We start from the raw sequence: 17,633 nt of genomic DNA, 5'->3' as shown, positions 1-17,633 counted from the left end.
ACAGGTGATGCCAGAAGATTGGGAAAAATCGTAAGATTTCTGAAGACATTTGGATTCGTTCCATAATATTACTTCAACGTATTTCCCAGTGCCAATCCATGGTCGGTTCCTGAAGAATTATTAGAAAATTTTAGTTCCTGCTTTATTGTCTCATAGACATGTGAATGTTTTCTTGGCTATGGTTGAAACTCACTAGACTGCTAATACTAATGAAACAGCCGTTTCCTTTTCTCGAGAATTCTCTGCACTGCGTGCTGCATGGGAATTCTGCAAGTGGAATGACAATTTTGAAATTATTTAAAAGTTGTGCAAGAATTGTTATCTTGTGCAGTGATCAGCATTCGATGAATCCAAGCAATAACTAATGAGAATGGTTGTTGCTACTATGCTGAACTGGGTTTGTTGACTGACCTCGAGACGCTAATATCAGCTGACATGACCACTGACCGTGATTTTAGATTCGGAAACGGAGTCTCGTGTTAATTACGAGAATTTTCCGCATGGCCAAGATCAAGATTGTGATAGTTAACATGCCGCTGCCGGCATGACTTTTTGCTGTCGTCGCGAATCGTCTAATTCGGCGTTGATTCGCCGTAGCCGACGTCGTCACGACCTGTAAGGTGCCGACTAACGCCTCATCATAAGCCGTAGTGACATTAATTCGCCGATAGGGGACGTCGTCACCCATGGTGGGATTACGGTTTACGTCTGTCTCCGTATGTGTGTGACCGGAGATTGGAACAGATGATGTCGGTAGGCAGTAACTGCAGATAAAAGAAGAAAGAGTATGCGAAAAATGGAAACGCTGACCGAGCTGTCGGTTGTCGGTGTGCGTTCTGCACACAAGGCTGTATAAGCCAAATATCTTTTCCGGTCGATTGCCGCTTTCTCTTTTGCTGTCTCGCACGAAGAGTATCTAATTGCACGATTAGAGCTATATAGCTAACAAAGGCGGGGAGCGTCAAGAATTGCCACTCCTACGTGGTTGTGGACCAGTTGGGAAAGGTGAAGGTTGACAAACACAAAATGAGACCATGTTGAGACCTTCTAGATCGCCGGGCATTTTGTAGAAGGAATATTTCAAGGGATAAATACTTTATCCAGCTCTATTAACTACCATTCTTTGGAAATTTAAAAGCGATGGAATATAGCAATCAGTGCATCGGACACACATTGTGTTTGAACAAATGTTGAAAGCAAATTCATTCATTTGTTCAATGGTGATTATACGATGACAATGAACACCAACCACTTTAACCTCCAACAACACCTGAACGATCTATGCTGCTTGGCCGAGAAAAGTGCTTTATGCTGCATTTGATTGGTTTATCCTCGAAAAAAAAAGACGAATAATTAGTGGAGAAGTTGTTCATGTATATCGTTATGAGGTTTTAAGCGAGGTTTTGGGGTTTGGAGGACAACTGTCATGTGAACATGCTGAAGTGAAATGCTAATGCACTAATAATTCATAAACAGCACAGTTGTTCAAATGTCCAAGAGGCTACAGCTAGGTCTTATGCTGATCCACTGAATCCCTGACTGAAACAATGACATTTGCTGTGATCACTAACACCGCACTATTTAACTGTTGTTCTTGGAGATCTGTGATTTCGTCTTATCGGCGATCAGATATGACGGAAATCTCGTCGTGAAATGTTTGCCATGCTGCGAACAAACACACGCACACATACACACAAGCACTGTCACAGGGTTACGGTAGCGCTAACATCGGAGACGTCGTAGTCATCGTCGTTATCGTCGTAGTCTTGTCAAACGACAAATCGTAGCTATGACGGTGGTTGGATGGACCGGTTACACCATTGACAAGCGTCATCGTTCGTGTTGACATTGCACGGCAAGCGGATATACCGTAACCGTTCTTCTATCGGAACAAAGCGCGACACAGTGTACTTCCGCGCAATAACAATACGACTGTACTGATGTACTTTGTGTATGCAAGTGTTCGTCTGGTTGAGACAGGGGGCGAGTTATGACGAAAGCTCTGTAGAGATTGATGGAAGTTTTGTGGGAACTGTACCGTTCGCACGGAATTACTCGCTGTTTTCCCTGTACAGATTAATGTTCAACTTGGTTCCGACAAGGTGTAAACAGAATTTTTGATTACAACTGTTCTAAGTTCCAAATTAAACCAACTTAACCGGAACATAATTTCAATATAAGATATTTTATGCACTAGTCACTGCAGAACCAGTTTCTCTGCAGTTTGTGTGTCGTGATTTTATGTATTTGAAGGAATCGTGAACCAGGTTTACAATTGTTGTGCACTGGTGACATACTAATTTAGAATCATATAAAAGTGGACATGGTTTAGTCGGTTTGATCGGGAAAAACACTTTTCGAATGAAATTTCGACCTAAATGTGTGTAATGTGTGTGTGACCTAAATGTAAAACGAAGAAGAGTATGCTTCGATTTCCGTAACAACTGCGGCGAAAAAATAACTTACAATAACTCTGAACATAATTGCTTATAGTCCAAAGGTCCATCACGAAGTATTTAAGCAGTCAGTTAACTCAGTAATTTGGGAGTTTGACCAGTCTCTCCATACCCAGAGTCGTTATTGTTGCAAATGTGTAAAATGGCGTGAATTAACGTGCAACGCGCAGAAGACACCAATCGTGTCCTCGCTGAATGTAACGTCTAAGTTGACGATCGTATCGGATTATGACCGACGAGTACGAATCGTTGTAGGCGAACTACACAAAGAAGACGATCTTCCAAATGAATGCAATCGTCTAAGAGTGCTAAGAGGATTCACTTAAATGACAATGGGGGGTATAAGCGTGCGATTATCGCCTCGTCGCGCGAAATAGGCTTGCGACGATTGTCGACGCCGACTCAGTGGATTGCCGCCGTTCTGAAGATGAAACGGACAAGAGCACTACTATTTGCGCGCACCACATTGACTAAGGATTAGCATTCGTTCAAGTGATGAGGGTAATTGAATGATAATCACTGAGGGATTGAACAGTGCTTGGTTTTTTTTGTGGTTCGAAGAAGGAGAAAATAATGAAACTTTGACAGTTAGTACCAATCAATTGAAGAATACATGGATTTGAAAAAAAATGCTATCTAAGCTCACAAAACTATTTTAAACTACTTACTAGTAACTTTTAGTAGATAAATAGTCAGTTAGCACAACTAACTGACTATTTATCTGTTGAAAGTGTAAACACGTTTTCTTGAAACCTTCTGTTTAATCTGCTTGAGCAGTTTGAACTGAACCCAAACAACAAAATGTTTAAAAACTTCGTTCTTGGAATTTTTCATGAGATTGGATTCGTGGAGTTTTCAGCTTTATGCTTTCAATATTTGAGGAATTGTTGGCAATGGAAAGGAATCTGATTCCAGTCAATCTGATTAGAACTATCTATACTTTTGATAATACGTTAGGAATAAATTGAAATAACGTACATCACCAACAGTATGGATAGTTCTATTTTGTGGTTCAGAAAGCGTTGTTTATCCCTTCTGGTCGTGGGAACTCAAATATGAACCGCACTTGTTTCCAGATTTCTCCCGGAACCTTCATGTCGTATTATTTCCCGGAACTGCCTTGAGTAAGCACTGGTAATGGGCTAAAAATGGTTCATTGATTAACTCATCCTGAATTCATCATCATTCGAGATTAGAATGCATCAATTCAATCACAGGTTATGGCCAGTCTTAGTCAATGGGACCGGAGCAAGGATGGTCATATCCAGTGATTAAGTGAAATCACTACAATGAATGCGTAATCGAAGTCTGGTCAAGGACCGGCTGGGTGCTACTGTTTTACCCTCTTTTTGCTACTATAACCGCACTTGCAACGTACTGAGTTAACGATAACGTGGCATCATAAATCATGATCATCTGAACACTGGGAAAACATCGTTGCCTTATCCCCTCTTCGAAAGGAATAACAAGTTAAGTGCGACTGCCCAAGAAATATGCACCTACGTTCCATTCTTATTCTTGCTCAGCTTTTCTAGAAACATACAAGAACACAAGGATTTTTCTAGGAAAGAACCTCTAGAGTCATGAGGAGACTCACTGACGCAAGAAGAGATAGCGCACTAACTCAACCGAACGGCCGCGGTCCTACCGCAGAACAACTCTCATGGCTTCGAGCTTGCAGAACTGGTGATATCAAAATGTGCACTAAGCTGATGGATTCAAATGTGAACAAATGATTTTGATGAAGGATGATTGTCCTAAGAAATTTGTATTTTATAGCCAGATATTCTACAATACATTCCACCGTACCATTTAAATTACTCTGGTGTACATATAGCGACTCAAGGACGTCATTATGATCTGTTACGGTTATTCAGGGAAAGAGGAGCAAATTTTAATGCGCCAACTCGGGTGAATACTATGGATTATTATTATTAATAATTATTAAATGAATATTGTAAAACATTCCTCAGTAATTTTTTTAGGCCGGCTACACTCCACTTCATTTGGCTGCTCAAAAACAGGACCAAGAGACTGTACAGTTGCTGATTGATGAGTTTGGTGAGTTTTGAAGAGTTCGTCATTTTTTTCCGGAAGGTTCATAAGTTTGGCTCAAGAGTTTAGGGTAGAGTTCCTGAGAAAAAACGTTAATTTTTTCATGAGGGGGAAATATAGAATTCAAACTAGGGACCGTGTGTTTGTTAATTGTGGAGCATCTTTCTTATACGAAGTTCCGAGTTACGATTATTTTGTATTTTCGGATTTTAAGGGATAGATCAAAATATCAAAATAAAATCATTTCAAGAAATAAATAATCAAAATAATTGACCACAGCAGAACCGCTGTGCTGTTTTTTGCAACTTGAACCTACATAATGTTGGCGAATGACCAGTAATAAGTCTGTAATTTTAGCGAAGGAACAATTTTGATGAGTTTATACTCAGATTTCGTACGGTACATACCAGGAGAACAAGGAGACGGTGTTTCTAATTCGACCACTTTTCTATGGCTGGGAACATTTTGAGGTTTTTTTTTAGATGGACCTAGAAGCGTTTTTGTGGAGTTAAAACCCCGAAGACCTGATCTATTGCATGTATATCCTGTTCTAGTCGGATTTTCACTGTCTAGTACGTCGAAGTGATCGCTAGAACGAGTCTCGAGTGTTGTCTCATATCATTTAAATGCGTTAATCGTGCGCTATACGATCGTATACGCAGATGTTTGCATTCGCATTCGATTGTCGCGCGATTAACGCGCCTTGTTCTAAAGCCGGCGCCGAAACTTGACGAGCGCGCGCCCGCACTACCGCTACTGCTGCGGCGGCGGCGGCGGCGGCGGTGGCGGCGTCGACTACGCCGACGTATTGACAGTAACGGGTGCGCGCGTTAGCAAACAGATTAACACCGGTCAATAGGCTACCGTACACAATTCGTCATCATCGTCGTCGCATCGCGTTAAGAGCTCTCAAATTTCTCTGAACGATAGATAGATGTGCTCAAGAGAGTACAGAAGTTGACACGCGGCATAACGATAGAAGATTGATCAAATAGAGGAAAGGTCTACGTAAGGTTAATCGCTTGATTGATTGAAGCTATGCACACGATGTATGTACGGGCGGTCAGGGGAAAAATACAGTAATCTACTGACAGTTGAAGAGGGAGATTCTGTGAACTGAAGCAGAGATACAAACAAAAACAGAGCTCGATGGAATCGAAGCGTGAAGTTGTTCCAGTACTTGGAACAAGGAGAAAATTCTAACTAACGTTCTCCAGAAAATGAAGGCTCTCAGAAGTAGAGGTGTTCTTTAAGGTGTTATTGCTGCACATGTGTTGTTATTAGCTGAACGATTTTCAGATAAGCTCAAATCTGACTTTACAGCTTATATTTTTTGCCCTAAATTGTCATTAATGTAGTGTATTCACTTTGAGGATTTGGAAAATTTTTTAAGCATATTCTCTTGTAGGGGAAAAAAAAACATGGTACAAACTGGTACATTACGTGACTACATCGTAACAACGCTTACAATTTTAAGGTGTTGACACTACAATTCGTGATCTGATGGGCTATACCTATGAACACTACGCAGATTGGCTTGATTATCCGGACTACGATCATACGGGTTATCCACTGATTTACAGAGGTAGAGCTGCATTCAATCGTTTTTTTTTTCTTCCGCTCGGCAATTTCCGTCATCGAGAATCCAGAATAGTATTATACTTTGCGTACATTTGTTTTGTGTGTGTGTCTTTTTTTTTTTGTTTCGTCACCCGCCTACGCTGATGCGATACTGTTCTTGCCGTTGAGCACCTGAGCTATGTATGTACGATACCTGTTTGTGGACAGGGATTGCTATATCGCCTAGCTGCTCTATCGTTCGACGACGATATCGCGCTGATTGTTGAATTACGGCTGCTGGTGCTGCTGCTCCGATCTATTTGATCAGACCTTGTGATTAGCACTGAATCGATGTGAAATACACACACACACACACACACACACACACACACACACTCACAATCGGCACCCTCATCCACTCTCCCCGACACTTAAAACTTCCACACACACGCACACATGGAGAAATACGAGAACGGGGGATTTGCGGGTTTTATTGAAAACAGTTTTGACTATTTGTTTTTAGTAGAGATCCTGAAATTGACGCAAAAAAAAGATTCCCTAAAGAATGTGAGATAGGGATGAAAAACTGCGAGATTATGAACTAAAAGTGTGTATTACTGCTGCCCTCATTCACTACAATTCTAGAAGAATTTAAAAATTTTAAATTTCCTTAAGTTTACTTAAGTTTACTGCTATACCATCAGTTTAAGCATTGCAATAGGCTGTTTCGAGAAATTAACGATAACTAACGAGCCGAACTCAGGTGTTTTTAGATTCTTATTTTTTCTCATTCGTATGAAAAAATAACGGCTCACGCACGAATGCGAGGATCACTATTTGACTTAAAAATCGCCGGCGATTTATGGTTCCAATGCACTAGTGACATAAGTGTTGAATTGTCGACTCATTATGTGTATTTTAATGAGGATTCATAGATATAGGGGTGTAATAAATAGGATTTTAATTATTTAGCATTGGTCCATCATAATTCTAGGAAAAGGGCAGTCACTCAAATAAATGACCTTGAAAATGTTTGGAATGTAATTTCAAAGGTTTAATGCTGGTTCAGAAGTTGCCTGCTGCACATAAATCGGGAAATCACTCATACTTTTAAAATTTGGTTCTCCTTCGATATCCATAAGACTTTTTCCCTTTATACTGTGGCGTTAATAGCCGAATAATTGAAAAAAAAGACAATTTGGTATAATAGATTAGTCATAACAGTAAAGATAAACTATAGCAGGAATACTTAACCAAGTGGTGAATAGTTAGGACTAAAGATTAAATTGATAATATTTCTTCAAAAAAAAAAAAACTCAAGAGAAGACAATTTTTAACCTAGCAATTACGACTATTTGCAGATAAATGAAAGTGAACTGTTCGGCTATCAGCGATCTCATGGTTTGTGACAACCAAATAGTGAGCTTTTTATTTGACTACCTCTATTGGCTATTACTTATTTTATTATAAGTAAATATGCTAAATATAGTAACAGTTTTGCTGAATTGCTATAGCCTGATTTTGTGACGTTTCTACGTGCTGCTTCATGATCCTATAGATCAATTTTTGGCTTCTGTTCGGCTAGTAGCGTTCCTTGGATTGCCAAAGTAGTTCAAATTCATGTCAGAAAGATTCGATGCCGTTGCATGCATTTATCAAAGAGAACAGATTTCTGTTATCTATTCAATGAAGTAAAAATTTGTCCGAAATACAGCAACAAGTGAGTGTGTATGAAAATTTGGCCGATTAAAAGACGGCGGTTATTGATCGACGACGTGGACGAGTTAGTTGTGGTTAGTACCTGAGCAATGTGAAAGAACAGTGATTGATGTGATGTGAACATATGCTGCTTAGTTGGAGAATGTGTTGAGAGCGGTGTATTCGGTTGATGGATTAGGTGTACGTAGTTTTTATCCTCGTCCTCGAGCTGTTCTGTTCACATTGCCGTGTAATTAATCATTAACGATTTAGCCTCTAGGACTTTAATTACGACATTAGAGACAACATCTCTGGATACTGTTGACCGGAGGGGTCCTTTTTTTCGAAGTGCTGAGGTATATTCAAGAGAAAAACTCATAATAAAGAGAAACAAGGAACATGAAACGATTACCGCTGCTGCTGAACTCCTCCATTCCTGGGCAGTTTGGACGAGTTAGCAGTAGTCAGACATCTCAGGGATTTAACGAAGACATAAAACGCGTGAAAATAAAATGCAGAAAACATCAGAAGCTAATCCAGAATCTACTGAAAGATGTGGAACTGTTCCTGAATTTGACAAAAATCGGCCTTTTTGTACAAATCCAGGAACAATTCCACATACGGCTTTTGAAACCTGAATGAAAATTACATATTGATTTATGAAAAATGATATATAAGGAGAAAATCAAAGATAATCAAAGAGAAATGATATTTAAGAATATTGCGAATTCTCCAGCAGTAGTCACTTGCGGCGCAGAGTAATGGGAAAAGTGTTAGTTGTTTTTTTTTTAAATTCTATCTTTATTGTTTGAATTTACGTAACAGTACTTGGATACCTTACTTCTGTGTTAACGTAATGACTTAAAGATGAGATGATGCTGATCAAGGATGTAACCAAATTTTTTCTGCTCGCACTAAGAGTTATTTCATGGTCTGGATGAATGCGTTACGTTTGTGTCGGCATATTTAGTCAAATGGTGATTCTGCTGAAGTATAGAATGAAATATCCCAAAGGTACCAGCCGTTCCTTTACAGTACTCAAATTGTTTTTTTTTTTTAAAACGACATCCAAACATGCACTATGTTAAGCGCATGTCCACACGTTACATGCTGCCCATCCATAGATTTGTAGTTTGACTACTGTAAAATAGTGCAGTGACGTCTACGAAAACATTCACATTTTCCAAAAGTGCTTTGTGTCCCGACAACAATAGAACATACGTAAATCAATCTCGAATCTGGTTGCACACGCACGCGCGCTCGCATGGATTACGGTAGCCGCTGTGCATGTCGAGACCACTGCTTTTGATTTCAACGTCGCATCTTATTTCGAGAGACGTTGTAATGTTGCATTGGTATTGTCTTGAACTTGACGGGCAACGGACAGGTTGTAAGTCAAGAACACCTGAATTTTCTCGCTGTTTTGTTGCAGTTGTCCGAGCACAGCGACAACTGTAACATTGGCGTCGACAAAGTTTATGCAGCTGTCATACATGAATGCATTTCTGGATGTAGACACAGCCGTTTGCGAATTAGCATTTGCGCCATGAATAGCATGTTATGGTCGGGAAATAGGTGTTAATTTGCGGGGGATACGAAAGAATTCAGCGCGGGTTTAGTCGAGCCTAAGCGACACGTAATGGAGTCGTGCACCAAGCATAAATACTGATTTTAGCGAGGCTCTAAGTTGGTACGATCCAACACTTAGTTCTTAACCAATCAATAACGCAAAATACGTCATTGATTGATTATTGCTGTATGTAGCAAACACAAATGTACAATCCCTTCGAATATCGGATTTTGTGTGATCCTAAAATGTGCCTGGATGTCAAATATCTTACAAAGATAAGATTTACCAGAAAAAAAAAACTTCTCACGGTATCGGTTGGTTGATAATCTATGAATTCCAAGCTTCAGATTTCTTTTGGCTTCCTTCCACTTCCATATAAGCAAGTAACTATCATGACAGGATTGAAATGCAATGATTTCAGGAGAAAGATCGAGAAGTTCCTCTAGACATCCATCGATAGGCTCGCAGGAATCGCTTTCCTCATCGAAGAACTCGTTCAGTCGTCACGGATCAATACGTGAAACTATCCGCGGCCTACTGCACATTCCAAAAGGTCTACGATCACGAAGCCCATCATTGAATCAGCTAGTTGTATAGATACAGTATACACATTGTTGTTAAAGGTTGAAATGTTGTTATTGATAGATAAAGTTTGGTAGTGCTCTTTAGACACTATATTTTTGAATTCGTTCCTTGACGATACGGACATATGTAAGCACGCAAATCTACCGTAACCCTCATGTTTCATAACAAGACGATAATTTTCGGTTTATCGTACAGGTGGTGTGTGTTTCGAGCTGGTCGCTGACCCGTAAAATCACGAAAGAAGCCGCTGTTGGCGGCGGCAACATGCGTGTACGTACAGATAGTGAGATTGCTGTGGGATCGAGCGTCTTTCAGGGACCAGTGTTTCCGGTGCGAGGGATTTTGGATTTCCAGGATGTTTTTTTTTTTCATAAGAAATGTCTTAAATAATAATAACCTCCGTAAAATTTCGAGGCTATTTCTCGGAAACTTCCAAAAAAAAGTAGCGGCACTAATTCTCAAAATAATTTTGAAGTGTTCCACTAAAGTTGCATAATTAAAGTTTTCTACCACGAAACAATTCCTGGTGGGTTGCCGCAGAGGTCGGTTTATCTAAAAGTTCTCTATCTCAAGGTTAAGCTAACTCGTCCAAGTCCAAGAGTCGGACGAGTTAACTTGGTCCAAGGCTGAGAGAAAATTCTTCTATCTAGTCATCTTAAGTGACTTTTGCATAGGAACGCATGGTATGAACCTACGGTACTCGCTGCATAATTTTTCCTTTCAGGTCTAAAGTACTATTTATAGAAAAGTTCAGCTGTAAACTTAGTGGTTGCTGAAAACGCAGAGAAAAAAAATAATAGAGAAACGGCCAGAAGATCGTCCAGAAATTCGGTAAGAAACAATATTTTCGGCTTATATGTGTGGCGATGCATGTTCTATTAGATGAGCTGAAATTATGCTTTATTACTTATTTCCATCTGCTCTACATAATTTTTTTCTGGGACTTTGAGATGGGAGAAAGTATCGTCGAACTTTTCACCTTATAATTGTCTTTTAGCGTGAAGTATAAGAGTTATTTTATGGGTTGAAAACCTCTTAAGAAGCTGCGATTCTAACAAAATTCCCGTTCCGAGGTGAGCCGTGATTGGTCAACACAAATGGCGAACTAATCGGTGACTAGCGTTCTCCTTGGAGACTGTGATTGGTCAAAATTTCGAATACACATGGCACATTATATCGTCGAATTACATTTCTTTCCGTAGCTTCGTCTTTTATCCGAAGCATGATCTAGTGCAATTTAAGTGCGCTGAAAGGTGACGTCGAGATGTCACCAATTCCCTACGGGACCAACGCCACACGTCGTTACGATGTTGAGCACGATGTAATTAAGTGTTCGATGCGGCTGTTTAGCATAATTTCGATTAAAATGCAAGCGTAATAATCGAGTCGTCGGAAAGGCCGCATCGGTATCGGCTTGGCTTAAATGAAAATTATCGCTTGCGAACTCATGCCTGGATGAAGAAGAAGAAGAGCGACGACGTTTGGGGCGTTGATAGGTTCGGCGATGTGAAAAATGGTCGTGGAAATCCGGGGATTTTACGAAATGAAGCCGTCGAATTTTATGTGAACATGCTAATGCTGAACGATGAGCTTAGCATGCTGGAAGGCTGTACGAATAGTGTGGTTAGCTTGGATCTGAAGGGGTTATCATGCTCACCATGGTACGGGACTGTGGTTCTTCCGCAGGACTCCGCGAAAGGGTGAGCTAGGCGAACTACTGACGAAGTTTCTAAAAGTTTCTTCTAGAAGCGCTAAAGGCTCTTTTACAAGTGTCATTGGTTTTGTTGTTATTCTGGTGCAGAATTACCATAGCAATGGGACAGATAGATATGAGGATAGTCTATCCTGCGGTAATTCCGCACCCGAACCTATTCAATCCGGAAGGAGAAGGAGAAGGAGAAAGAGGAGGAATTTAGCAAGAAGCGAGAAGTTTTCTCCCACTTTATTTCGTCAACTCACATGTGTTGTACCATTTCCAGTTTCTGTGACATCATCATGGTCTCAATACTAGCATAGGTCCCGGCTTACTGTAATTCCTACATAGATACATACTGTAGTGTTTATTAAGATTGACCCTTTCTAAAAAAGCTAGCAAATCTTTTACAAAAACTCAAGGAAGAGAAACTAAAAAAGAAGAAAGAAAAAACGGAAAAAAAGGAGGAAGAAGAAGGAGAAGAATACGTTGCGGGTCCAAGACTCTAAGGACTTTGGAAATTCTGACCCAATGGCTTAAAAACATCGCCTTATCATTTTCCGATAAACCCTCTAAGTCCTTCAATCCTAGTTGCGTAAACTTCACTCCTTCTCACCAACGGTTGTCATTGGTGATAAACTGGGGCTTACGTAGTACACTATTATCCATTTCTGGAAGAGGTTTTTCCTAAAAATGGAGTTTTTGATGTCGCGACGCGCCGAGCAATCTTGTCTCCTTCTCACCACCGCTCAATCTCCGATAAATGTGTGAAGCCGGATCTAAGATGGTGGTTGGACGAGCAGCGTCGTCGGGTCGGTTTGCGAATCGGTGGTGATGTTTGCTTGTCGCTCCTCGCTCGGCTCCTCTCCTCATCCTCTCCTCTTTTCACCTCCGTCTCACACAGGCTGCCTCGCTTATCGTGCGGTAGCATCGCTTCAGCCTGTTGAGTGGATGTTCACACCCGGCTATTAAGAGCCCGCATTCATCGAATGACTTGAGATTTGAGGGGGATTGAGGAAGCAAGGGGTCGGCAGGTAAATCTGAGGTTCAGCTTTGTGGCTTTGAGAAGGTTAACTCTTCTAGAAAAAAAAAAGTTCATACACTCCTCGAGAAACCGAGAAATTTGCTCAATGCACGAAAAATGCTGTAAGAAAAGAGAGGCGCGCGAAATAAAAAGGAAAATGTATAGGAGTATTGGTTGTGAGCGCTAGTTCCTAAAATGAATCCATATGGTGGCGTGGTCGGGGTGGCGAAGTGAGAGGTGCGAAAACGCGGTCCATTTTGACAGGCCCTATAATCAGTGTCCATTACGGTAATTATAGTGAATGCGACGGTGTACGAGTGTGCCATGTGAATCGAAAGGCCTACCGACATTGCAGAGAGAGAGAGTGGAACGGGCGATCGGCTCCGGGTGTCCCTTTAATAAGGTGTCTGATTTGTCTATTCATCCGGTACACATTATTACCTTGTTAACAATGAAAATATGTGTCGATAATGAGATAATGGGCCCGGACACAGAGAGAGCGTTCGTTGTGTCGGGAACTTTTGTGGGGACCATGGATCGTCGGTTTGGGGTCAGCTTGTGATTTTTCGGCCTCTAGTAGGGACTAAACGGTTGCATATAACCTCAAAAAAAAGCTACTCGGCTAGATTACTGGATAAGGGTTTGCCAGTCATTTCCTGGGATGAACTAAAAACGCCCTTGACCCTCTTTTGGCCCTCGTGATCTCCATTTCTTCCAATTCCCATAGCACAGACAGTAAAATGTCTGAAACCCAGGTTTTCATATTTTCTTGGCTTCATCACGATACTATGCTGTGGATTCTGCTGGTTTTTAGCCATGAACCACTTTTCCATCCATAACCAATAGCAAGGATTTATTAGAGGTCTATATTTTCATTAGAAAATCCACTACACCTCTTCCCGGAATTTTTCCGTACCATACTAATAACAGCTGTCATAACAGAAGGATTCGGGTCGGATTCTTTTGTAAAAATATCACGAGGAATTTTTCCTTTCCTGCTCAATAAGAAAAAAGAACACTACATTTGAAAGTAATAGAAAACATTTTCAGAATTGATGAAAATCTTCAGGATTGACTGCAGTAATTTTAATAATTTCTCGATGACCTCTGCAGAATAATTTCATCTGAACCATAGGATTTAGCAAGGATACCCTAGCTATTACGTACAATTTTTGATTTCGAGTGAATTTTTATGCAACCTCTTTGTAGCGCAATTTTCCCCAACCCTCTTACTAGGATTCCCTAAAAGATTCGTTCAACCTTTATAAAAGTCACCTTTTTGCTATTGTTGGACGAGTTGTCATGGAGCTGTCATCCTTCTACAGTTCTGACGCTTTCAATATCGGCTTGGCTTATTCCGGTAACAGGCCTTCTCACTAAACTGTTATCCAGGTGGTCCAGCAGCGATTAACGATTTTATTTAAGATAACGTTAGTTATGTACATATGTTGACGGATAGGATTCCGACTAGTCGCACATGTGTGTTCCATGGCACATGTTATGATTGATAGGGAGAAGGAAGTGTCATAATTGTCTCGATTCGCTCGATTATTGCTCCCTCTCTCTTACAATCATCGCGCCGACTGCCGATTGTGAACAATAATCGACATAACACAATTCTTCGGGATCCGCTTAGCTTGTAGCCAGGATTTTCCCGCGTAATTTCAAAGGTTCTTGGGTAATTAGGGAATTTTACTGGCTTTTTTTGGGTCACTGTACCGTGAAGTAATTAAGCGCGTTGTTTTTTTCTCGTGAATAACATCTGAACAACTTCTCTGAACACATGGATGTGCTGATCAGGAGTTATCCTGTTGGCGATCGATACGCATCTTTTGCGCTGACCATTACATCTTCAGTGAAGGTGACACTCAAATCGTAATTATATTGAGATTCCTTTAGCTTTTCTCTCTTCTTTCGATTGGATAGCCAAAAGAGATCGGGATACGCTTCAATTCTGGATCAGGGGATTATTTTGGGGGAGGGATGGATTTTTGAGTGTTTCTGTGAGCGTAGGTTTTCCTTTCCACGTTGAATTAAGTGGCATAAGAAGATTTTAAAGAAAAAAGGTAGGAGAAGAAAGAAAAAAGACGGGTAAAGAAGAAAACCTAGAGAGGGACTCCAAATAAACAGAATTATAGACTTTAGCTGAGTAGTTCTAATTCCAGCCCTCATCCATGGTGCAGTGGGTCATCTATTAACTCTGGGACAACTTTTGGAGCCAGTAGATTATAATGGAATAAGCTGACCATGCTCTAGTTCCAGTAACCATATGTTGGAGGAAAAAGTGGCTCGGTTTCGGTCTTACAGCGAATAGGTCCCATTCATGTCCTGATGAAGTGCACATTCCATCACATTAGTCCCATTAGTATAGATGCTGTGTTAAGTGATAGTAAATAGTAGTTAGTAGTTGCTTTTATTGCTGGAAATTTCTAGAAATATGTTAGAAATGGCGAAAATTCGCCAAAGGGTTTTGTGTAGAATTTAAAAATCTTCCTTTAATCGGGATTTTATAGCGGTTGCAAGGAGAACTGGTTCGATGCGCAAGAATCTTTAAAGTTAAGTCCGTATTATCCAATGGTTAGCTCTATTTATTTAATCTCTTATCTAAAGGCTACCGAAGATGGTTCGGATAAATCGTTGTTCCAAAATTCCTAGTAGAACCGTTCCCCAGCGGGTTACCGTACTTGTTGATAGGAAATCCTGAGCAAAGAGATCGAAGATCATCGAGAACTCCATGTTTTCCTCTATGACAAGCGGTGATTTCCTTTTGTTGACGTTAGTGATTTTTCATCTGAATCATTCGTCGATAATCCGTCTACAATGCTCGTACATACATGGCGAAACGCATGTTTGCCGGTACGATTAACGGAATTTTACGGACCACGTGTCGTCTTAGCCGAGACGACGACACGATCGAAACGATCGTCGTCGAATCATTCTCGCAGAGAATAACTGAGGTGAGACATCATGCATCGCCAGTGCAAATAGATTATCTCTCTCCCCGTTTATGATTTATAGTCTTTTATCGTTGATGTGAACGAGTTGAAGGGGAAAAAGTTCGATGCTGAGGACTTAAGGGGTGAGAAGAATGAGGTAATTTGTGATTTTGTGGAGTTGAAGCAATTTTCTGGAGGAAAAAAAAGGATTGAACAGGAAGTATTCGACGCAGATCAATCCAATTGGGACCCGAACTTTAATTCAGGACTTCAGCTTCACACAAAGCTTTACGTACGCGTATGTAACCTATAAAATGGGTTACGGGAGCTATCGGATGAGCCAGATCAGGCTTTTTTTATTCTTTCGAGGGAGTTTGGCGCCAAATTATCGTTACGGCAGGGATCAAAGTTTTAGATGGCCTAGGAAGGTCTCGAACTGTTGACCTATGGAATCTACTGCCATTACCCTTACATAAAGATTGAAGAGATTACCGTATAACGGTAAGTTCCACAAATACTGGGGCATGGAATTGGTAGACAAAAGCATTTTCATGACTTACCTAACTTTTAATGGCGCTCAAGGTGATCGAACTCAATAAATTTGAGGTTTTGGTACCGAGATCAACCGAAAGGTAGCATTTCCTTTAATTATGTGACATAGAAATGGTACTAGAAGGAATGAATCTATTTTTCTCGTCTTAAACTTCTTCCTTCCTAAAAATTACCTTTATCCTTTGTTCATTTTTTTTTCAAATTTTAAGAGATTCATTGAACTAGATGGAAAAGTTATTTAGTGGCTTTTTGCGAGTTTTTTTTACACAGGCACAATGTATTGTGTCGAGTCATAATTTGTATTTACCGAAAATATTGTTTTCATATATTTTTTCCAGTTAAAACTGCGTACTATCGAACGAATATGAAAATTATTTGCGGAAAAACTTTTGTTTCTTATTATCGTCATTTATGAACAGCATCCACTACACAGTAATGCTAATTGTTGTGCATTTTTTCGTGAATTCAATTGCACTTCACGTTCATTCGCTCGCTTTCTCTCCCTCCAGTGTCTGCTACGCAAGAACTTTCGCAAATAATTCTAATAGTCGATGTTTTTCCATCTCGTAAAACAAAGCGGCACATCGATGTGCGCATCTACCGTAATCGACGCACACTTGCACACAAGTGTTTGTTGGTTACGTGCAGTATGTGTGTGGTGTGTTCACACTGCACTGCACGTAATGTGTGTGAACGTTCTGTTAGCTGAGCACTTGAAAATTCGTTACCGTAACGGATATGAAGTGGTGTGTTTTTACGTATACGTGAAGTGTCAAGTACTCTTGAAAATTTATCACTGAACAATTTCTTGGACAGAGTACGGTATTTGCTGACGTTTTCATTGGGGGGGATCGTCAAAAAGTTGATAATGAACGTTCGACTAACGCCCTAGAGATGCCGGGATGCTATGACAATGGCGGTGATCCATCACAAGGATGAGTTGACCGACCGCAACCCATCTGGGCGTACACGCGTATGCAGCGATGTGCTTTGTGAAGAAGACGTTCGTTCAGAGAAAAAAATCAATAAATGACAGTTCCAGGCGAGAAAAAACGATGACATGTTCGTCAAATGCGTTACGGAAGTGCAGACAAGCGAGGAGGAGCAGTTACAGGAACAATTTGACTTTCCGTGGACGAGTTGCTGATAGCCGAACGAAAAAAAAATGGAAATATAAAATATATTATATGACAATAATGAATATGAATAGAAAATATGACTATAAGACGAATGTAAATACTAATATAATATAAAAGGATGGGTTCAGCTTAGGAAATGTAAAAGGATGAGTTTAGCTTTTAAAAACTTCGAAAAAATACTAATTTACTTAAAAGTCTTTCCAAACTAACAAAGTTGAGAAAAGACGTGATTCACTCTTTTTCGGACGTCGCTACTAGCCGAACATAGACCTATGTACTGATCACTATTTCAAACAAGCAATCAAATAATTACACAAATGACGAGCTATGGGGAATAAAATTATTTTCTTCGTCATTGTCATCAC

The 17,633-nt window shown here is 40.3% G+C and overlaps 1 protein-coding gene across 4 annotated transcripts in view; it reads left to right on the top strand.

Moving 5' to 3' along the window:
- Positions 1-17,276, top strand: part of RB195_004806 (uncharacterized protein) — a gene marked incomplete at both ends in the record, with an annotated part of 32,264 nt that extends 14,988 nt beyond the window's left edge. The window contains 7 exons of one of the 4 annotated variants that reach the window (XM_064182820.1): positions 4,022-4,180; positions 4,236-4,367; positions 4,442-4,517; positions 5,989-6,096; positions 9,761-9,927; positions 10,120-10,254; positions 17,172-17,276. In XM_064182820.1, the coding sequence (XP_064034086.1) occupies positions 4,022-4,180; positions 4,236-4,367; positions 4,442-4,517; positions 5,989-6,096; positions 9,761-9,927; positions 10,120-10,254; positions 17,172-17,276 (882 nt within the window). Of the gene's footprint in view, positions 1-4,021; positions 4,181-4,235; positions 4,368-4,441; positions 4,518-5,988; positions 6,097-9,760; positions 9,937-9,968; positions 9,998-10,119; positions 10,255-17,171 lie in introns of those variants that run through there. The other 3 variants (XM_064182821.1, XM_064182819.1, XM_064182818.1) reach the window with 3 other exon arrangements.
- Positions 17,277-17,633: the final 357 nt, after the last annotated feature.

Source organism: Necator americanus, chromosome I (genome assembly GCF_031761385.1).
Source record: "Necator americanus strain Aroian chromosome I, whole genome shotgun sequence".
Lineage (NCBI taxonomy): Eukaryota > Metazoa > Nematoda > Chromadorea > Rhabditida > Ancylostomatidae > Necator > Necator americanus.
This window is presented reverse-complemented; position numbering and strand designations above follow the sequence as displayed.